Here is a 24,083-nt window from a genome sequence, read left to right on the forward strand (position 1 = left end):
CAGAGCTGTACAGAACTTTGGTTTCGCTACAACTGGAGTACTGTGTGCAGTTCTGGTCATCACAGTAAAGGAAGCATGTGATTGCACTAGAGGGGGTGCAGTGCAGATTCACCAGGAGGTTGCCTGGGATGGAGCATTTCAGCTATGGAGAGAGGCTAGGTAAGCTCAGGTTGTTCTCTTTGGAGTAGAGAAGGTTGAGGGGGAAGGGGGTGGGGGACTCCTGACAGAGATGTATAAGATCATAAGGGACATGGACAGGGCAAAGAGCTGCTGTTCCCCTCGGCCGAAGAGTCAATACTAAGGTGCATAATATTAAGGTGAAAGGCAGGGGGCTTAGAGGAAGTTGAGGGTAGTTTGGTTTAGCTCAGCGGGTCGGACGGTTAGTTTGTCATGCCAACAGCATGAGTTCAATTCCCAATTACCGGCTGAGTTTACCATGAAGGGCTCTCTGCAAACTCTCCCCTCACCTGAGGTATGACGGCCCTCGGGTTAAACCACCACTCGTCATCTCCGGTGGTTTAACCAGTCATCTCCCTCTCTCTAATGAGAGAGTAGCCCTATGGTCTGGTAAGACAATGGCAACACAAGAAAGTATGCAATGGAGTTTTGAGGAAAAGCTTTTTTACCCATACGGCAGTAGGGTCTGGGATAGCCTGGGAGGACAATTAAGGCAGGAAACATTACAACTGTTACAAAATACTTGGATGAGCACTTGAACTGTCATACTTTTCAAGGCTATGGGACTAGTGTTGAGTTAGTACAGAGTCAATGGCAGAAAGGCCCTCTTCTGCAGAATGCAAGTGTAAAGGCAAGAATTTGGGAGCCATCAGGAGAGGGGGTTTGGGGTATGACAGAGGTCCTGGGGGTGGAGGGGAAACGAAGGGGGTCATGGAGGGGGCTGGGGAAATAAAGAGGGTCTTGGTCGGGTGGGGGGGGAGAGAGAAGATGAAATGAGGGTCCTGGGGGTGAGGGTGGGAGTTAGGATGCTGGTCACATGCAGAACCAGAAGAGCAGTAAATGAGCAGCAAACACAAGGCAGACAGCTGAGTGAGTGAGTGGAGGGAGGGAAGACAGGGTGATGTGACCTTAGTTACCCAATGACAACAGGGGAGGGTGCAGAAAGAGGGTGAGAGAGAAACAACAAACAGCCCAATGAAAGAGGCACAGCATTCAAAGGAAGGAGCTGGCAGCCCATGCAGAAGACCCACCTTCACTCCCCACTCCAGCTTCCGTTATTATCTCCAATATAGTATTTAGCCCAAATACTGGGACATACAAAATCACAATTAGTGCTCAATCAGCGGAACAATGCAGAAAGAAAGAAAAATCATCCAAAAACAGGCAATTCAAATTTGACAGTTTTCCAGGGGTAAGTGAGGAGGACAGCACTCAGACAGTGCCTCACTCCGCAGTGCCAGTTAGACTGGGAGATACCAAATGGCAAGCTGGCTCAGTGCTGTGGGGAAACCCAAGGTGTAAACATGCAGGGTGAAGGACAACCAGGAAGGATTGGGAAATAAGCAAGGGGAGACTGCTGCTTTCAAACAACACCAGAACAGAGTGCTGAGAATAAGTAGAGTATGAATTCCCCTCACCCCCACCTCCCCACCTCTCCCCCTCCCCCAAAACACAGTAATCAGGACATGGATCACATCAGTAATCTCTCGACCCAGGCATCATCACATGCCACCAGGCAGCCCACTGGAATACTGGTCATCAGGTCACACACCAGAAACACAAACCACAACACGGCAATTAGCAGAGTGAGCAGAGCACACAGACACACAGGTATATAACACAACAAAGTCACTGCTTTTCTCTAATAGGCTTCTGCCAGAATGGATGAGGCATTTGATTCGGAGGCTGTGGGGATGGAGAGGACCGAGTCAGCGAGAAAACAAAGCAAATCTGACACGCTTCAACATGTGTAAACTGACCCCACGTGCACACCAACTCCTGTGCACACGCCCACTCTCTGGCTCCTGGACACTGAACCCTGCATGTGTGCATCGACTCCTGTACACTGATACCCGTGCAGGCACCCACAATCTGGCTCAGTACATTGGCACATGTGCACACACACCAACTTCCGCACACTGAACACCAAGTGCAGGCTCAATGGCTCCTTAGCAATGGCACACACCGGCTCCTGCACATTGGACCATGCACGCTTGTGCAGACCAGCATCTGTCCATTGCACCACGCACACTGGCTCCTGCACATTGACACCCTGCATCCCCTGCACTGCACATCGGCTCCTGTACATTGACCACCTCACCCCACAAGTGCACACATTGGCTCCTGTACACTGACACCCAACACATGACGCACCTGCTCCTGCATACTGACCCTGCACATACATCAGTTGCTGTACACTGATCACACGTGCAGAACAGCTCCTGTACACTGACCCTGCACGTATACTAACTGCCGTACACTGACCATGTATGCAGAACAGCTTCTGTACACTGACTGTGCACGTACACCAGCTTCTGTACACTAACTGTGCATGTACACTGGCTATTGTACACCAACCATGCATGCACTCAGCTCCAGTAAATTGACCGAGTGTGTAGAACGGTTCCTATACAGGGACCATGCTTGTGCACACATCTGTACATTGACTGTATGCATATACATACAACATATCCTGTGCATTTATATACATAACATAGAGACATGGACATGGAACCTTTGCATGCATACACAAACAGCAACTCCTGCACACCAACCCACTGACAGTACACATCCATAAAAACATCAACAGACACGTACAAAAACAGACTCTTTCACTGACCGCATATGCACATATACCGCAAAATTGACATCTGTACATTGAATCTTTGCACATATGCACAAATACTGACTCCAGTGCAGCACACGCAGGTGCACAGAGAGATTCCGGTCCAGCAACCACACGTGCACACACTCAAATGTAAGCTCCCATGCACTGACTCCTCGCATTCAAACGTCGACCCCCGTACACTGAACGCTCAAACGTTGCCCCCACTGTACACCAAATGCTCACTGAAACATCAACCCCAGTACACCAAACGCTCACCGAAATATTGACTCCCGTACACTGACCGCTGAAACAAACAGAGACTCCGATACACTGACTAAAAAAGCATACCACATAGTGGCCGCAAACGCACAGAAACACTGACTCCCATACTCTGCACCTGTAAACATCGACCCCCAGATATCAACTACACATAGACACACAAACGTTGACTCCTGCACACTAATTGTTCAGACTCACACACAACTGTACAATGACTGGAGGCAGCGGATTCCACAAAAGCAATGGGGTCTGACAACATTTGGGCAATAGTACTGTGCACTCTAGAACTCACTGCATCCCTAGCCAAGCTGTACAGTAGTTACAACACCGGCGACTACCTAACAATGTGGAAAACTGTTCAGGTACATCACATACAGAAAAAACGTGACAAACTTTCATTTTCCTTCATTTTTGGGAGCACCAAGAGCAAGGACCAGGAGGCTACCAGCAAGGTAAATTTGCTCTCTTAAAAAGGATTTACCTCAAGCATCAGCAGAGAGAGCAGAGTGTGTGAGGAACGGTTGAAGTGCACTCTGGGAAAGTGAGTGAACCGATATATTTGGGGAGCGGCTGAACCAGAGACACTACACGTGTCCTCCTCTAACCAAATAAAAAAGGACTCTGTGGTGTGTTGATAAGGTTAGGCTTTTTCTATTTCGTTTTATTATCGTGTGATTGGTAAAAACTTTTCTTTCCTTTTCCATTTATCTAAATTGAGACTACGTTAAGTTTAAAATTAAAAACGGCTGAAGATCGACTCTCTGTGTGGAGTTTGCACATTTTCCCCGTGTCTGCGTGGGTTTCCTCCCACAGTCCAAAGATGTGCAGGTTAGTCGACTTGGCCATGCTAAATTGCCCGTAGTGTTAGATGAAGGGGTAAATATAGGGGAATGGGTCTGGGTGGGTTACACTTCGGAGTGTCGGTGTGGACTTGTTGGGCCGAAGGGCCTGTTTCCACACTAAGTAATATAATCTAATCTAATCTCAGACCCACGTTGTGCCCCTCTTGCTCAATGTGGGAGTTCAGGGATACAGCTGATGTCCCTGATTCCTTCACATGCAGGAAGGGTGTCCAGCTGTAGCTCTTGTTAAACCGCATGATGGCAACGGAGCTGCAGATGGACTCATTTTGGAGCATATATGATGCTGAGGGGGTGGTGGATAGCATTTTTCGTGAATTGGTCACACAGCAGATTGAGATTGCAGAGGGAAAAAGGGAATGGGTGACCAAAAGGCAGAGAAAGAGCAGGAAGGCAGTACAGGCATCCCCTGCGGTCATCTCCCTCCAAAACAGAAATACCGTTTTGGATACAAGTAGTGGGTAGTAGTAGCCAGGTTCATGGCACCATGACTGGCTCTGCTATACAGAAGGGCAGGTAAGAGTGTGGAAGGGCTATAGACATAGGGGATTCAGTTGTAAGGGGAGTAAATAGACTGTTCTGTAGTTGAAAATGAAGCTACCAAATGGTATGGTGCCTCCCAGTTGCACAGGTCAGGGATGTCTCAGATCGGCTGCAGGACATTCCGAAGCGGGAGGGTGAACAGCCAGCTGTAGTGGTGCATTTAGGCACCAATTATATGGATTAAAAAATGGGATGTGGTCCTACAAGAAGAATTTAGGGAATTAGGAGCCAAGGTAAAAAGTAGGACCTCAGAGGTAATAATCATAGGATTGCTACCAATGCCACGTGCAAGCCAGAATAGAAATGAAGGATAGGCAGGATGAATGCCTGGCTTGAGGGGTGGTGCAGGAGGGAGGAGTTCAGCTTTCTGGGACTTTGGGAAGCTTCAATTCAAGAGCGAACTATACAGTAAATGGAAAAACCGTGGGTAAAATTGATGTACAGAGAGATCTGGGTGCTCAGGTCCATTGTTCCTTGAAGGTAGCAATGCAGGTCAGTAGAGTGGTCAAGGAGGCATATGGCATGCTTTCCTTCATAGGACGGGGTACTGAATACAAGAGTTACAGTTGTGTTACAGTTGTATAAGACTTTGGTTCAACCACATTTGAAATACGGCATACAGTTCTGGTCGCCACATTACCAAAAGGATGTGGATGCTTTGGAGAGGGTGCAGAGAAGGCTCACCAAGATCTTGCCTGGTATGGAGGGCACGAGCTATGTTCAAAGTGAGACAGGAGATGTTTAAGGGAGATATGCGTGGAAAGTTCTTTACTTAGAGGGGTGTGGGTGCCTGGAACGTGTTACTAGTGGAGGTGATAGAGCAGGCACGACAGATACATGAACGGGCAAGGGGCAGAGGGATACAGATCCTTAAAAAAACAGGTGACAGGTTTAGAGGACAAAGGGCCTGGTCCAGTGCTGTAATTTTCTTTATTAATTTATTAAAGACTTCACTCAATCATCAATAAAGTGATAGTAGTTGTCTTTAACAGGGCTATCAAGCAGCACTTCCTCAGCAACACCCAGATGGCCACTGCTATGACCACTCAGATCCTCACCTCATTACAGCCATGGATCAAACATGGACAATAGAGCTGAATTCCAGAGATATGGTGAGAGTTACAGCTCTTAACACCAAGGTTGTATTTGACCGAGCGACGCGTCATGTATCCCTAGCAAATCTGGAATCTATGGGAATCGAGGGAAAATTCTCGCTGGTTGGAGTCATACCTGGCCCATAGGAAAATGGTTATTACTGTTGGAGGTCAGTCATGTGAATGACCAGACACTCAACTGGACTAGCCAAATAAACACAGTGACTAGGAATATTGCAGCAAGTAACTCACCAAACTTGCCTATCATCCACAAGGCACAAGTCAGGATGGAATACTCCCCACTTGCCTGGGGAAGTGCAGATCCAACAACAGTCAAGAGGCTCGACACCATTGGGTCAAAGCAACTCACTAGATTGTACAAACAAAGGGTCAGCAGCGAGGGAGTGCCATCCTGTCAGTGCTTCAGCACTGAGGGAGTGCCACACTGTCGCAGTTGCGCTCTTTAAATACCATGTTAACTGACTGTTATTTCCATGCATTACGACAGTGGCTCGACTTCACAAAGTATTGAATGTAAAGCAGTGTGAATGTACTCAGATGTGGTTTATTTGACAGACTCTGAGATGGTGCTCTGTCAGTCCTGCTCCTCCTCTACATCTGTGCTGCAAATCTGTGTAAGTTCCCACCCAAATTTACTGTTATGCTGCTCCTTTTGTTCCAGAGGACTAGCAGATATGCAACGAGCAGCCAACTGCAAAGGCCTTGTGCCTGAGTGAGTGACTGCAGAGCGCAAGAGGCAGGACAATCGTAGGAACCTTCAACAGACATCATCAGTAGGGGTTAACACTGCAATCAAAAACACAGCAACCAAATCCCATGCTTAAGCCACCTTGACAGTGTAACATATGGGGTCAGAAACATTGCCAGATAATGAGCATCAGCTCTTGCCAAACCCAATAGCAGCAGAAACTGATACATTCAATACAGTGATCAATACCCGCCCTCAGCAACTTTGAATACACCATAAATTAGGACAATTGGTCACAAAGCAGTCTTACCCACCTGGCTCCTCACCTCTATTGTTTGTTTCAACATTTAAGTATTCTTCTTGTGAAGTGTGGGAACAGAAACAGAAAGAAAAGTGGCACATTGCAATGAGAAGAATCAAATGAGCAGATGGAGCAGGGGCAAGGAATTAGTCAGCATATCCACGAACCCCTGACACAGGATTCTAAACTGACCCAGCATTCAACCTTACAAGCATTAAATCAAACCAACAAAGGGGCTTAGAGCCATAACAGATCACCCAAAGACCCTAAGCGCGTTCTCATTACAATTCCCCTTGGCTCACACCATTGCAGACTCAACACTGGTGAGACCCATTCATTCCGCATACAACAGACAGAGAGGGTACAGGAGACAACACAGAGCAAGAAAGTGAGGGCCAGCAGGAGGCACAAAGCAATAAAAATTAAAAGGCAGGAACAAGTCGGTGAGTCAGCTAGACAGACAGGGCAAAAGACAGCCAGTGAGCCACTGACAGACATAGGGAGGGAGAGGGGAAGGACAGAGGGACAGAGATGGGATGGGAGGGGGGAGGGGGGTGTGTGGGGGAGACAGACAGGGTAGAGGGAGCAAATGAACAAGCCAGGCACAGAGAGGGGAGGGAGGGGGGAGGGGAGGGAGGGGGGAGGGAGTGGGAGGTAGGGGGGAGGGGAGTGAGCAAGACACAATGAGGGAGAAGAGGGATATAGACAGAGAGGGATGGAGTCTGGACTCCATCTACTCTATCTAGGACTGTCCTATGGGACAAGGTGATGCGGAATGGACTTGAACAGAACAGGAGATGCTGGAATTAAAGACGCAACATTCTCTCAGCGTTTGAATGAGTGGATCCTGAGAGGTTGCTCCCTGTGCTGCTGAGTCTGAAAGAATATTCCATCAGACCATAGATATAGGAGCAAACTAGGCCTTTCAGCCCATCAAATTTGCTCGACCATTGGATCATGACCGCTATGATTTTCAACTGCATTCTCTGCCTTCTTCCTGTAACCTTGATCCCCCTATCAATCGAGAATCCGTTTTATCTCGATCTTAAAACACACTCAATAACTTGGCCTCCACAGCCCTGTGACAATGAGTTCCACAGACTAACCATCTTCTGGCTGAAGAGATTCCTCATCACAGTTCTAAAGGGTTGTCCCTTCACCCTGAGGCTCTGCCCTGAGCCCAATCTCTCCGACTAGCGAAAATATTCTTTCCATGTCCACCCTATCCAGGTCACTTTCTATAAGTTTCAATCTGATTTTCTACCCCCTCTCATCCTTCTAAACTTCAACAAGTACAGAGCTGGAGTCCTGAACCGCTCCTCATATGACAAGCCCTTTATTCCAGAGACAATTCTTGTAAAGCTGCAGTGGATCCCAAGGCCAGAACATCTTTTCCTTCGATACAGAGATCAGAACTGCTCATAATATTGCAAATACGGCCTGAACAGAGCCATGTCCAGCCTCAGCAGTAATCATTGCTCTTATATTCTCACCCTCTTGAAATAAATTGCATTTGCCTTCCTAAGTGCCAACTAAATCTACATGTAAATCTTAAGAAAATCCTGAATTAGGACATTTAAGTCTCTCTGTGCTTCAGTTTTCTGAAGACTTTCCCAGTTAGAAAATCGCCTACGCCTCTTCTTCCTACCAAAATGTATAATCTCACACTTTGCCACATTATATTCCATCTGCCAGTTTTTTGCTCACTTACCTGGCATATCCAAGTTCTTCTGTAGCCTCCCAGCTTCCTCAACACGACCTGCCCCTCCATCTATCATCGGCCAACTTAGCAACAATGCCCTCAGTTCCTTTGTCCAGATTGTTTAACATATAAAGCAAATTGTTGTGGTCCCAAAACAGGCCCTGCAGAACTCTGCTAGTTACCGACTGCCATCCTGAAAGATCCCTTTATCCCTGCTCTCTACCTTCTGACAGTCAGCCAATACTCTATCCATGCCGGTACCTGTCCCTAACACAATGGGCTATTTTATTTAACGCTGGATTAGTGGTGCTGGAAGAGCACAGCAGTTCAGGCAGCATCCAACGAGCAGCGAAATCGACGTTTCGGGCAAAAGCCCTTCATCAGGAATAAAGGCAGTGAGCCCCCACGCTTCAGGCTCACTGCCTTTATTCCTGATGAAGGGCTTTTGCCCGAAACGTCGATTTCGCTGCTCCTTGGATGCTGCCTGAACTGCTGTGCTCTTCCAGCTTCACTAATCCAGTATTTGGTTTTCAGCATCTACAGTTATTGTTTTTACCTCCTATTTTATTTAGCAGCCTCCTGTGCGGCACTTTGTCAAAGACTTCCTGGAAATCTAAATAGATCACACCCACTGGATTTCCTTTGTCTAATTTGCTAATAAAATCTAAACCTAAACAAAAATCATTACCTCATGAAAGAATTCTGACAAATTTGTCAGGTATGACCGCCCCTTGACACTGATTCTGCCCTATTTTACCATGCACATGGTCAAATGTCTCAGGCTAAAGGAGTTGTGAAATCTTGTTCTCTCCCCATTTTTGAAAGCTGTAGGTACTTGGGGGGGAAGAAAAAGCAAAATGCTGTGGATGTTGGAGATCTGATATAAAGACAAAGTGCTATAATAACTCAGCAGGTCTGGTCGCATCTGGGGACAGAGAAACAGAGATACCATTACAAGTCTGGTAGGATTCATCTGTTAAGTACAGTGATATTGGACTCAAAATTTAACTCTGTTCCTCTCTCAACTAATGCTGCCAAACCTGCTGTGTTTCTCCAATACTTCCTGCATTTATTGTAGGTAGAGATTCTCAGCCACTGGGTGCACCAAGAAAATTAAGGAGAACATAAAGGTGAAATAAAAAGCATACAAGGAGGTAAAAAGTCCTGAAAATTGGAATAAATTCAGAATCCAACAACGGAGGACTAGAAAGATAATAAAGAGGGAGAAAATAAACTACAAGGGCAAACCAGCGAGGAATATGAAAACTTCTTTAATTATACAAATCAGAAGAAAGGCATCAAATTGAACATAGGCCCCCTTAGAAAATGAATCTGGGGAGACGTTTATGGGGAAGGAGGAAATGGCAGAGGGGCTTAATCAGTATTTTGCATCAGTAGAAGATACTTCAAGCATCCCAATAATAGTAAAGAATACAGGGGAATTAAATACCATTAACACCACTAGAAAGATAGCATTAGACAAACCAATGGGGCAAGAGGCCAGTACGTCCCTGATGGCTTGCATCAAAACAAGTCACTATAGAGCTAATGGATACATTCATTGTAATTCTCCAAATTTTCTTGGATTCTTAGAAAGTACCAGAGGATTAGAAAATTCTTAATGTGACATTCCTATTCAAAAATGGAGGGAGGCAAAAAAGTAGGTAACTACATCCGGTTTCCTCCCACAATCCAAAAATGTGCAGGTCAGGTGAAGTGGCCATGCTAAATTGCCTGTAGTGTTAGGTGCTGGGGTAAATGTAAGGGAATGGGTCTGGGTGGGTGCGCTTCAGCGGGTCGGTGTGGACTTGTTGGGCTGAAGGGCCTGTTTCCACACTGTAAGTAATCTAATCTAATCTAATCTATAGGCAGATTAGTTTAATATCTATTGTTGAAAAAGTACTGGAGTTAGTAATTAAGGAAGAAATAGCAGCACATTTGGAAAATCATAATCTAATCAAAGAGAGTCAGCGTGGCTTCACGAAAGGGAAACCATGTCTGACTAATTTATTCATATTTTTTGAGGAAGTCTCAACCAAATGATAGCGGAGAACCAATAGATGTGACGTATTTGAGACTTCCAGAAGGTATTAGAGAAGGTGCCTCATAGAAAGTTGTTATCAGTAGATGGTGTTAGAAATAGGGCAAGGATAGAGAATTGGCTGATGGGCAGGGGAGGGAGTAGATTAAGGGGTTCTTTTGTCAGGCTGGCAACCTGCAACCAATGGGCTTTCACAGAAATGAACTCAATGTGCAATCGCCCAATTTTTCGCTGAAGTGGAAGAGGCTGAGGGGAGCCTTGATAGAAGTCTATAAAATTGGGAGATGCATTGATAGGATTGATGGTCAGAATCTTTCACCCCAAAGTAAAAATGTCTAAAATTAGGGGCATGTATTTAAGGTGAGGGACAAAGTTCAAAGGCGGTGTGAGGGGTAAGTTTTTTTTAATACAATGTGTTAAAAGAAGTGTGGAATGCACTTTGCCCCCAACACCTTATCTTCACCATGGAACTCCCTCGTCAGGTCCACACCACCCCCCCCCCCCCCCCACCCCCCAACCAACCCAACCTCCACTCCTGGCACCTTCCCCTGCAACCGCAAGAAATGCAAAACTTGCGCCCACACCTCCCCCCTCACTTCCCTCCAAGGCCCCAAGGGATCATTCCATATCCATCACAAATCCACCTGCACCTCCACACACATCATTTATTGCATCCGCTGCACCCGATGTGACCTCCTCTATATTGGGGAGACAGGCCGCCTACTTGCGGAACGTTTCAGAGAACACCTCTGGGACACCTGCACCAACCAACCCAACCGCCCCGTGGCTGAACACTACCTCCCCCTCCCACTCCACCAAGGACATGCAGGTCCTTGGCCTCCTCCATCGCCAGACCATGGCAACACGACGGCTGGATGAAGAGCGCCTCATCTTCCACCTAGGAACCCTCCAACCACAAGGGATGAATGCAGATTTCTCCAGTTTCCTCATTTCCCCTCCCCCCACCTTTTCTCAGTCCCAACCCTCGGACTCAGCACCGCCTTCCTAACCTGCAATCTTCTTCCTGACCTCGCCGCCCCCACCCCCTCACCTTAACCTCTTTCCACCTATCTCATTCCCAACGCCCCTCCCCCAAGTCCCTCCTCCCTACCTTTTACCTCAGCCCACTTGGCACACCCTCCTCATTCCTGAAGAAGGGCTTGATGCCCGAAACGTTGATTCTCCTGCTCCTTGGCTGCTGCCTGACCTGCTGCGCTTTTCCAGCAACACAATTTTCAGCTGAGATTAATTAATCACAGTGTTGAAAAACTATCAAGAGATTTGCGCACGCAAGTGGACTTGATGTTGACGTACAAACCACGATCTTGTTCAAACTGGGAGAGCTGGCTTGAGGGGCTGGATCATGCTCCAATTTCTCACATCTTTAAGCACCAGTAGCAAATTAGTTCTTTTTGCTCATCAACATCAGCAGCAGGAGGTTTCCATTAAACTCTCAAACAGCCCCTAAAATTATTGCCAAACTCAGTCTCCAGCTGGTCAGGTTACTTCCCCTGTCAAGGGCCTGAGAACATCATTAGCTTCCGAACCCGATTTCCCAACACCCAGAGGGCGAGTGCTCTCTGCATGTTCACCTTCCTAGCCAGCACTGCTTCTGGTTTGTTTTGGCTCCCCTTCTGCAAAAGGCTCAATACACAGATACACAGACACATGCCCGCGACACAGATATAGAGAGCAAACAGCCAGGCTTTGAATATTTTAGAGACACACTCAACACATGCTAATCACAGAGATTGCAGGTAAGCAGGTCTCCCACAAGTTAGGGAGGGATTTGTGATGTAGGTATGCTGGAAGAGGAAACTTGGATTCAAAATCCTTATAAGGAGGTGAAATGAGGGATTTCAAACTCTGTCCTCCTCCTCAGTAAGATAATTTGTTGAGAGCTGAAGCAGAAAGACATCTAAACCCCAGAGAGGCAGCTAAACATAACTATTCCCATTAATTTAATGCAGTAAAGTGCTCCAATGTGATTCACAAACATACAATTAGACAAACAAGTCACAAATCACAGGTGACCACAAGCATAGGTTTGAAGGAACACTGTAAAGATGGAGAAGAGAAGAGTGAAGAGCTTTCCAAAGGGAACTCTCGGCAGATGAAAGCATGAAGCAAAGGGAATCATGGAGGCGCACAAGGCCAGAGCACCAAGATCTCAGTGTGTTGCCGGATTGGGTAAGGTTACACAGAAGGATTTGCAAACAAGGAGGACACAATGTCTGTGGCATCCTTGACTAGGGGTCTGTGACTATGTATGCAGCATCCTTCTGCATCCACAAAGCATTCAGGAGTCAAATTTCAGACACAAAGATGACAGATCTGTACCTTTCAGGCTGGGGAAGGGTGTGCTCTTGTCTCGCCCTGCTTTGGTTGGGAGAGCCAGGTTCGAGAGGCTGAAGCTGGAGCCACGGCTCTTGTAGATGTTACCTGTGGGGTGGGGACAGGGGATGGAAACAACACAGACATGCTGGTAATCATACTCTCTACTCACACAGCACATCGCTACAGCCTTAGGGCTGGGGTACAGGCAGTCAGCATTTATTACACATCACACAAACATCAACACTTGCTTGGGCTCGGAGAAGTATGTTGCCATTCAACCTCCACGTCCAGGGAAGTGATATTGCAGGGAACAACGCGGCACAGCGGGATATGAATGACTGGCTGGAAGGACAGAAAAGCAGAATTTCCTTTCAAAAATGTGGGAGACAGGTAAGTGTTAGTGTTCAGAGAAATTGGGGTGGGGGGGGCATCTTGAAAACTTCACGAGTTAATGTGGAAGTACAGCAAAAAAGAATGAGAGAATAAAATGTCATTGGTGTCTTTATTCATTTTTCATGTCAGTAAGGAGGCCTTCCTGCATTTTAGTTTGAGACTCCTTACTCAAAAGCAACCATAGTACTTATTCAGAGCACAGCAGAGATTCACTTGATCAGACTCCAGGTACAGGCAGGATAAACGGAAGATTCTGTAAAGCATGTTACTCCAGTATTCACAGGCTAGATCCATCAGCATTCATGGGAGAATGGATCAGGAATGCAGTGAGCTGCGGGAATGCTGGAGCCTCCTTCTGCCTGAGGCTCGTGCACAAGGAGTGGAGGGAAATGGGAGGGCCAGGATTGCTGATGGTGTGGGAGAATGAGGTCCTGACATTTCAGAGTAAGGTGGTGGTGGTAGCGGTGTGGGGAATGGGGGGGGTTCAGTGAGAGGAATATAAGGGATGGAGGGACATTAAATGACAGAGTTTACCCACGTATGGGGAGTGATCGAAGGCCGGGAGTGAGTACGTGGGCAGGCCAGGGGCTGAGCGTATGAACTTGAAGACTGTGCTGGGAGGCCGATGCACTTCCAATCGTTCTCCTCCTCTCTGCCCAATAAAGCTGTCCAGAAAGCAGGCTGCTGGAGGAGAAAAGCCCAGGCTGAAAGGCAACCTTCTCATGACCTTCCTGAATCCTATGAATTCTGTTCAGGCTACTGGAGGTGACCGGAAGAACGGTGAAAGTTTAAACCCAGGTGCTCAGCTCAGCCCTGGTCTCCAGTCCCTTCCTTGATCAGTACGTGGGACCCAATCTGTCACTCTCTAGTTCTGCCTCTTTAAGACAAGAGGTAAGCTTTTTATGAGTTAGGTCTCCTTCTCAGCACTTTTTAACGGTCACTTCCATTCATGACTCATTCAAGTTCTTGACGTATTTGTGCCTCTCGAATTCACGTCGACCAATACGGCAAACCTCAGCTGTCTACTATTTGCTCACTGGCTCGAACAAGAGTGAAATGTGGCTACCCCGTAGAAAGGTTGGACAACCCAACATTGGTCAGGTATCCACTAAGACAAAGACAGGTGCAGTCAATCCTCTCAAATTTCCAAGACTGAGAAATAAACTCATTGAAATGTTTAAAAACCTGAGAGAGCCTGACCTGACAGTTGCTGAGAGGATTCTTCTCCAGCCTGAGGAATCCAGAAGGAACGGACATAGCAGTTGGACAAGTATTTTGCCATTTTGAGGTGGCCCAGGAGAATTCACTACTCACTACAGAAAGAGGTGATGACCAAATGCTGGGGATAATCAAGGAGGAGAATAATCGATTATCAAGCACAAGGTGAGATGGGACAGTGAGTCAATGTAGCTGTTAAGCCATGATCTTGTTGAAAGGAGGAAGCAGGGCCAAGGGTTGAATGGTCTAATTCTGAACATATTTCTCATCCACTTCTACCATCAGGATCAGAGAACTCTGTGCAACATTCCCAATAATCACAATCTGTATGTAGCAATTCCAAATAGATTCATAGAACAATACATTCTATTAACCATACATTTCTACTTAAATTACAAATGAATGGTCAGCATGAAATGGAAATACACATCTGGCCCTTCAAGTCACAGAACTGTCATTTTTAGGTTCGCATTTACTTATAATCCATACTTGTGCAAATCAATGACTATGAAGTGTGTGTAAAATTAGCTTCACTTACAACCATTCAAAATTGGCTGACTGGGATATACTCTGCAGCTACCCCTTCTCTAATCTCAACAGTCCTTTTTACATATTACTGTCACATACAATTGATATTCAACACTTTTTGCAATAACATCACAGTCACACACTGTCTGTGTTTAACACTGCTCTCATGTCAAGTCTTTTGGGGAAGAGTAGGGCCCATTAGCAACCTATGTGTGAAGTCGCAGGATGTCGGAAAGGTATTGAATGATGCTTCTCTTTGGTCTTCACTCTGGAAAAGGAGAATGTTGGTATGGAATTCAGGAAAAGGGACTACGAGGAACTTGCACAGTTTGACACAGGAACTTGAGGTACCGAAGGCCCCATCGAGCTTAAAAACAGACAAATCTACTGGCCCAGATGAATTGCATCCCAAGCTGAGGAAGGTGAGACAGGAAATTGCAGGGGTTCTGACACAAACTTTTAATTCTTCTCTGGCCGCAGGGGATGTGCCGGAGGACCGGAGAGCAGCTAATGTGGTCTCACTTTCTAAGAGGGGTGCTAGAGATGGATACAGACTGGTGCAGTATCACATCAGTGGTACGGAAACTATTGGAAACAATTCTGAAGGAGCAAATTAATAGCCATTTGGAAAGGAATGAATTCATTCGGGTTAGTCAGCATGGCTATGTCAAGGGGAAGTCAGGCCTAACAAATACGTGAGACTGTTTTGAAAACGTGAAGAAGTGTGTGGATGAGGGAAGTTCACATTGATGTAGTTTATATGGATTTTAGCAAAACTTTTGACAAGGTCCCACATGAGAAGGTGAAAGTACATGGAGTTAAAGGAAAGCTGGCGAGATGGATCAGAAACTGGCTTGGTCATAGGACACAAAGGGTCGTGGTAGAAGGTGTTCGAGTGACTGGAGGCCAGTATCCAGTGGTTTACCACAAGAATCAGTTCTGGGATGTTGTTATATAGATATATGATATAGTTGAAAATGTGACGAGTGTTTTAAACAAATTTGCAGATGACACCAAGTCTGGTGGAGTGGTTAATAGCTAAGATGATTGTTAAGGGCTACAGGAAGATATAGATGGGCAGACCAAAGACAGAGGGTGTTTAACCCTGATAAATGCAAGGTGATGCGCTTTGGAAGAAACAACATGAAGGAGTATTTAATGAATGGCAGGGCACTGGATTTTACAGAGGCACACAGAGATCTTGGGGTAATTATTCAAAGATCCCTGAACTCAGCAGAGCATGTGAATAGTATAGTTAAGACAGCATATGGGACACTTGCCCTCAGTCATGGCACAGAGTATAAGAGAATGTTGGCATTATACAGAGCATTGGTTACAACACAAGTACTTTGTGCAGTTCTGGTCACCTCACAACAGGAAGAATGTGATAACGTCAGAGGGGACACAGAGGAGGTTCACCAGGATGTTGCCTGGGATGGAGAAACTGAGCTATAAGGAGAGACTAGTCAGGCTTGGATTGCCTTCTTTCGAGCAGAGAGGACTGAGCAGGGATATGATTAAGGCATATAAGATCATGAGGGTATGGACAGGGTGAACAGAGAGCAACTCTTCCACTGAGAAGAGGGGGCAGTCATGAGAGGACACTGTTTTAGGGTCAGGGGCAGCAGGTTAAAAGGAGATTTGGGGGAAAAAACCTTTTCACTCAGCATGTGGTGGGAATAGGGAATGCACTGCCTGTGAAGGTGGTGGAAGCCAGAAACCTTACAACCTTTAAAAATATTTGCATATTTACTGCAAATATCATAACATTTAGGAAATTGGGACGAGCCCACATTTAGTGGTAATGATGTCAGTAAGACTTAATGGGCTGAATCGCTGTTTCTACACTGTATGAATCGATGAGACACACACGATCTGTGATTAACAATGACCGCTCTAATATCAGAAGAGTCACACAAAGGCAGTGTCAAATATTGCTCAAATAACATAGTCACACAGAGTCCGTGTTTAACACACATTGCTCTAATAACAATCACACACAGTCCATGTTTAACGCTGATTCCCTAGTATCACAGTCACAAATAGTCCGTGTTTAACACTGATTCTCTAATAACTTAGTCACACACAGTCCTTGTTTAACACGGATGCTCTAGTAACACAATCACGCACAGTCTGTGCTTAACACGGATTCTCTAATAACACAGTCACACCCAGTAGGTGTTTAATACTGATTCTCCAATAACACAGTGCCACACAGTCTGTGTTTAACACAATCTCTAGTATCACAGTCACACACAGTCCGTGTTTAACACTGATTCTCTAGTATCACAATCACACACAGTCCGTGTTTAACATTGATTTTCTAATAGCACAGTCACACACAGTCCGTGTTTAATGCTGATTCTCTTATAACAGTCACGCACTGTCCATGTTTAACACTGATTCTCTAATAACAGTCACACACAATCTGTGTTTAATGCTGATCCTCTAGTATCACAGTCAAACAGTCCAAGTTTAATGCTGACTGCTCTAATACCACAGTCACACACAGTCGGTGTTTAACGCCGATTCTCTAATAGCACAATCACATGCAGTCAGTGTTTAACACTGATTCTCTAATAACATAGCCACACACAGTCCGTGTTTAACGCTGATTCTCTAATAACCCAGTCACGCACAGTCCATGTTTAACACAGATTCTCTAATAACAGTCTCACAGTCTGTGTTTAACGGTGATTCTCTAATAACACAGTCACACACAGTCCATGTTTAATGCTGATCCTCTAGTATCACAGTCACGCACTGCTCGTGTTTAACACTGATTCTCTAATAACACAGTCACGCACAGTCCATGTTTAACACAGATTCTCTAATAACACAGTCACACACAGTCTGTGTTTAATACTTACTGGCAAATGACATGAATCCTCCGAACCCCTCACTGCTGTTATTGGAGACAGTGGAGTTTGGTGAACTCGCTCGTGAGTCTGATTCTGCTTCAGAGTCACTCGGGAGCCTCAGACTGTTGGGACGGAGCAGCTTGTGTGGCCTGGAACATTGGAAACCAATGTGAACACGTAGCATCATTACTGACACATTTCCTTCACAACACTACCATCCTCTCCACATACTTTCTGAAATTAGCAGCTGAATTCCACATAGAGCTCATTGAGGTCTTCTGTAAGTAATGGTAGGTCGTTTTTTGATATTCATAGATAGGATCTGCATTTCACTGGCTTGGCCAGCACTTATTGCCCATATCTAATTGCCTAGAGGGCAGTTCAGAGTCAACCACATTACTGAGAGTCAGGAGTCACATGTAGGCCAGACCAGGCAAGGTTGGGAGATTTCCTTTCCTGAAGGACACTGAACTAGAAGCTTTTTATTCTAAAGTGACAATTGATAATAGTTACATGGTTGCTCTTCATTTCAGATTTTAAAAAATAAATCTGATTTCACCATCTGCCATTTCCTGTCTCAAGAATACTAGCCTCAGATTCTGCATTTTTGGTTCAGTGACATTATCCAACATTGTCCATTATCCATTAACCTGAGGCAGGTTCTTTTAGGATCCAATCAATACACCAGTTTAGAAAAATACAGCACAGTACAGGCCCTTTGGCCCTCGATGTTGCGCCGATCCAAGCCACCTAACCTACACTAGCCCACTATCCTCCATATGCCTATCCAATGCCCGTTTAAATGCCCATAAAGAGGGAGAGTCCACCACTGCTACTGGCAGGGCATTCCATGAACTCACGACTCGCTGAGTAAAGAACCTACCCCTAACATCTGTCCTATACCTACCACCCCTTAACTTAAAGCTATGCCCCCTTGTAATAGCTGACTCCATACCTGGAAAAAGGTTCTCATGGTCAACCCTATCTAAACCCCTAATCATCTTGTACACCTCTATCAAGTCACCCCTAAACCTTCTTTTCTCCAATGAAAACAGTTTGTGGCTAATCAAACCAAGGTCATCGCAGTATGTTAAAAAGCTGCAGTTTGGTCAGACTACATGGGAAAGCCCTGTTAAGTTTGTCCCTTTGTCACCTTTATACTGCCCAGGACAGTACAAAATCACAGGCTACATCATGGTCATGGTCCCCAAGCCTATTTGCTGCCAGTACACCAACACCAGCTCCTCGGGTATCTTCCCCACTCAGTCACCATGCTCGGGCTTCACCCTCACACCCTCCCAGCATCTGAGCGTGACCATCACTTTCCCCCCACCACCCTCCGAGAACCTAGACATGACCCTTAGCCCTCACTCCCTCCGTGTCCAGGTGTAACCCTTGTTCTCACCCTTAACCCCCCCTCAGCACCTGGTCATGACCCTCACCCTCACCCAGTGCTGGGGCTGGCTCTCTCTCACACACCCCCCTTTCCCATGCTCCAAGGTGTCCCCATGGCTCCCCGATCCTCCCTCACCCAGAGAGGCAGCCAATACCCAAACACCACCCTCCACATAGACCCTCACCCAGAGGCACTGTCTCGACCATGCTACCTTCCTGATCTGCTGCATTAACTGTTGGGAACATTGGTCCAGGTGAATACAAAAGCTGCAGATGTTTGCCTTCATGCCCCGAGTGTAGTCATGCAGCCACCCCAGGCAGATTAAAAGGGGGGCATTGGGAAGAGGTTTCAATCGTCAGCCTGAAATCTCACCGGTTGTCATTCACGTTCTGAACAAAGTGTGGTGTGTAGCTCTCTCCCTGGTCATCATCCTCATCCTCTGTGGGGAAGCCGTACTGAGGTTCAAAGTACGGGTTCTCATAGTCTCGCTGGCGGACCGGCACCTCCGCCATCCCATTATTCTCCCGCCTCTCGAGGCTGGCTTTGGCGAAGGCCTGAATGGACGCCGCCGAGATGTGGTTGTGGAAAGTCAGCGTTTTCTCCTCCGCCTCCGTCGAGTCGATCGACTCCTGCTAGGCCCAAGGAGTGGCGGTCAGTGACAGCTCCAGCCCAGCCCAGCCCAGCCCAGCCCAGCCCAGACAGGGGAGTGACTGCCACCCCACCAGCTTTCCCTCTCCTCACACCCGCGCCACCACAAACGTCCCGAGGACCACCAACGGACACAGGCCGCCTACCCAACCCCCGCCAAGAGGCAAACCAATAGCCAGCTCCTGGGGCAGAGTGAGATGGTTCACTACTGGATGGGGGCGGGGGGGGGGGGATGCTGGTGGTCGGGACCACCATGGGGGATTCCTGATGAAGGGCTTCTGCCCGAAACATCGGTTTTCCTGCTCCTTGGATGCTGCCTGACATGCTGGGCTTTTCCAGCACCACTCTAATCTCGACCATCACCACAGGAGATTTGAGCGTGAGGATACCACAGGCAGAGGTGATGGTGAAGGGTTGGACACTACAGGAATGATGAGGGCAATCATTGAGGCTTTATGGGAGGAGGTTTGACTGGGACAGTGCCTGGCAAAGGAACAGAGAATAAGTGACAGACAGCACCCAAGTGACAAGGACTGGCAGCTGAACAGTGAGACAGCAAGGGCACTGGATTCAGGGAGAGCAAAGGAACATTGTCACCTTGACGTGAACCTACGTGGTTGGTGCCCTGTATGACTGTGCTGGGACTGCTGCTGGCTGTCGTACTTGAGCTGGAGCGGGGAGGATTGTTGTCCAAGGAATTCTCACTGTCCGGCCCCTGGTCATCCAGATCCTCTCGATATTTTTGAAATCCCTGGAACTCAATCTCGCTCGGATCACCAAGAGCAGCATGGCTGGGAGGGTCAACATCTGTAATGACAGCAGTACGTTCAAGCACAGCCCAGGCACACAGAGAACACAATAGCTGGCTCTCACACTGACCGACCACGGGAGTCGCACTGACTGACCGACCACGGGAGCCGCACCAACCGACTGACTGACTGACTACGGGAGTCGCACTGACCGACCGACCGCGGGAGTCACACTGACTGACCGACCGACCGACCATGGGAGCCGCACTGACTGACCGACCATGGGAGCCGCATTGACTGACCGCGGGAGTCACACTGACTGACCGCCCGACCGACCATGGGAGCCGCACTGACCTATCGACTGACCACGGGAGTCGCACTGACTGACTGACCGCAGGAGTCACACTGACCGACCGACCGCGGGAGCCGCACTGACTGACCGCAGGAGTCACACTGACCGACCGACCGCGGGAGCCGCACTGACCGACCGACCGCGGGAGTCACACTGACCGACCGCAGGAGTCACACTGACCATGCTGGGGACACACGTCTTGCTGCTGATCCTATGCGTTCCACCTTTGGCCCATTCACAGCTAAGAGCCAACCTCGTCAGCTGGGCCTACCAGACAGACCAGGTAAGGACAGCAAGTTTCCTTCCGTAAAGAGCATTAGTGAACCAGAAAGGATTTCAGAATGATCCACTCATTTCACACTCACCAGTCCCTGAGATTGGCTTTAATTCCACACTTCTCAGTTACATCAACTCAATTTCTCCCCGCTGCTGTTGTTGGACTTGAATCTGTGTCAATGTAGCAATAGTCTTGGCTTTCGATTATCACATCAGGAACCTTACAACTGCCCCTCTCTAATTCCTGCAGCATGCTACCTCTCTGAGCACCGTATGCTTGTGATTAGGAAGACACCAACACAGTGCTTGCACAGCCCACGACAGGGATGCAGCTCCAAAGTAACAGTGGAGCAGAGGGCTCGCTTATCCCATTAACATAGTGACACTGGATACTTACTGGGTGTGTCTCCTTTGATGTCGCACTTCATCATCTCACTCACAAAGTCACCCAGGGAGGAGTATGAAGAGCTGGAGTCATTATACTCCACGCTGTCACTGCCACTGGAAGAGACCATAAAACCGTAAGGTGGACAAGCAGAATTCGGCCACTCAGCCCATTGAGTTTGAGGCACCATTCAATCATGGCTGATATGCATCCTAAGCCCTTCCTCCTGGCAGGTTACTCTTGATCTCCTGAGGACTCAAGAACCTCTCTGCCTGAAAATCCACTCAATGCCTTGGCCTGCACAGCCTTCCGTACAATCAGCTCCACAGATTCACCAGCCTCAGGGTGAAGGGATTCCTCCCCATCTCAGGTCTAAAAGGTTAGCCCTTTACTCGGAGGATGTGCCCTTGGATCCAGGTCTCTCCTCCTAGTGGAAACCTCATCTCCATGCCCACTCTAATCAGGCCTCTCAGTATTCTCTAAATTTCAGTGACACGCCCTGCCCACCACCGTCCTGCTGAACTATGTCGAGTATAAACCCAGAGTCCTCAATCGCCCCTCGTATGACAAACCCTTCATCCTGGAGATTATTCCTGTAAACATTCTCTGAAGCCCCTCCAATATCAGCACATTGTCATTAGATATGGCATCAAAACACTGTCCGTTCAGAGCCTTATATAGCCTTGTTCTTGCACCGCAGTCTTCTTGAGCTGAATGTACCTGCATGTTCACCTTGAGAATTGTGAACTAATTCTCCCAAGTCCCTTTGTGCTTCAGATTCCCAAAGCCATTTCCCATTTAGAAAATGGTCTATGCCTCTATTCTTCCTACCAAAATCTTACACTTTCCAACACTGCTCCTTCTTTGCCCACTCTCCCAGTCTGAGCAAGACCTTTTGCAGCCTTCCTGCTTCCTTAACAATACCTTTCCTACACCTTTGTGTCATCTGCAAACTTAGCAACAATGCTGTCAGTGCTTCACCCAGATCATTAATGTATAACGTGAATAGTAACGATCCTAATGCATACCCCCATGGAACTCCACTAGTCACTTTTATCCACACAGCCTGCCTTCTGCCAGTCAGCCAGGCCTCTATCCATAGGTGAAAAGCATGACGGTCAGGAAGCATCCAAGGAGTTGGACTGTTGACGTTTCAGGCAGAAGCCCTTCATCAGGAAGGTGGAGGGCAAAGGGGGCTGAGAGATGAATGGGGGTGGGGGGGGGGTGGGCGGAATAAGGTAGCTGGGAAGGCCATAAGTAGATGCAGGTGGGCGTTAATAGAGATAGGTCGGAGAGGTGGGAAGGAAAACGGACAGGTAGGACAGTTCAAGAGGGTGATGCCAAGCTGGAGAGTCGGATCTGGAATGAAGTGGGGGGAGGGAGGATGAGGACACTCGCGAAATCGATATTGATGCCATGTGGTTTGAAGGTCCCAAGATGGAAGATAGGGCGTTTTTCCTCCAGGTTTTTTTTAGATTAGATTAGATTACTTACAGTATGGAAACAGGCCCTTCAGCCCAACAAGTCCACACCGACCTGCCGAAGCGCAACTCACCCAGACCCATTCCCCTACGTTTACCCCTTCACCTAACACTACGGGCAATTTAGCATGGCCAATTCACCTAACCTGCACATCTTTGGACTGTGGGAGGAAACCGGAGCACCCGGAGGAAACCCACACAGACACGGGGAGAATCTGCAAACTCCACACAGTCAGTCGCCCGAGGCAGGAATTGAACCCGGGTCTCTGGCACTGTGAGGCAGCAGTGCTAACCACTGTGCCACTGTGCCGCCCACTGTGTCGGGTGGTTTGGATTTGGCGGTGGAGGAGAGCCAGGACTTGCATGTCCTTGGCGGAGTGGGAGGGAGAGTTAAAGTGGTCGGCCACAGGGTGGTGGGATTGTTTGGTGCATGTGTCCCAGAGATGTTCCCTGAAACACTCAGCAAGTTAGTTTCCTGTCTCCCCGATGTAGAGGAGGCCATATCAGGACCAATGGACACAGAGGCGTTTGGGTGCGCAGAAAAATCTCTGCTGGATGTGGAAGGATCCTTTGGGGTCTTGGTTAGTGGACGGTTGGGGGTGGGGGTGCAGGTTTTACACTGAAGAAACTCATGCAACGCTGCAGGGAACACCTCTGGGACACACACCAAACCACCCCACTGCCCTGTGGCCAACCCCTTCCCATAATTATCTACTGATCTGCTGTGCCTGAAGTGAGATTCCTGACCCTTTCCCCACACTGTCCTATTTGTTGTAATGTTAATAACAACATCTGCTGAGCCCTCCCCACTTTTAAATTTTTTTCTATGCAACTGAACCCACTCCCCAGTTTAGTTTAAAACTCTGTACACAGCGATTTGCCAGCACCCTGGTCCCAGCATGATTCAGGTGGAACCCGTCCCAACAGAACAGCTCCCTCTTTCCCCAGTCCTGGTGCCAATGTTCCATGGCTTTGAACCTAATTCTCCCACAATCTTCCAGTCAATCTTTCTTGCTCATGCTGCATCAATCTTCTCATGGCTCAGGTAGTAATCTGGAGACTACCACTTTTTTGGTTCGGTTTCATAGTTTAGCCCCATGTTCCCTCAGCTGAACCCCTTTGCTCTTTCTAACTACTCGGACTAC

General features: G+C 47.5%; 1 protein-coding gene across 1 annotated transcript in view; it reads right to left on the reverse strand.

The window, feature by feature from the left end:
• Positions 1-24,083, reverse strand: part of madd (MAP-kinase activating death domain) — a 145,307-nt gene that overhangs the window by 57,576 nt on the left and 63,648 nt on the right. The window contains exons 11-16 of the mRNA XM_072592876.1: positions 21,470-21,573; positions 20,309-20,502; positions 19,420-19,676; positions 17,661-17,800; positions 12,655-12,756; positions 1,209-1,265 (exon numbers count right to left, since the gene is read on the reverse strand). Coding sequence (XP_072448977.1) covers positions 1,209-1,265; positions 12,655-12,756; positions 17,661-17,800; positions 19,420-19,676; positions 20,309-20,502; positions 21,470-21,573 — 854 coding nt within the window. The remainder of the gene's footprint in view (positions 1-1,208; positions 1,266-12,654; positions 12,757-17,660; positions 17,801-19,419; positions 19,677-20,308; positions 20,503-21,469; positions 21,574-24,083) is intronic.

The sequence above is a fragment of the Chiloscyllium punctatum genome, chromosome 22 (assembly GCF_047496795.1).
Source record: "Chiloscyllium punctatum isolate Juve2018m chromosome 22, sChiPun1.3, whole genome shotgun sequence".
Taxonomy (NCBI): Eukaryota; Metazoa; Chordata; class Chondrichthyes; order Orectolobiformes; family Hemiscylliidae; genus Chiloscyllium; species Chiloscyllium punctatum.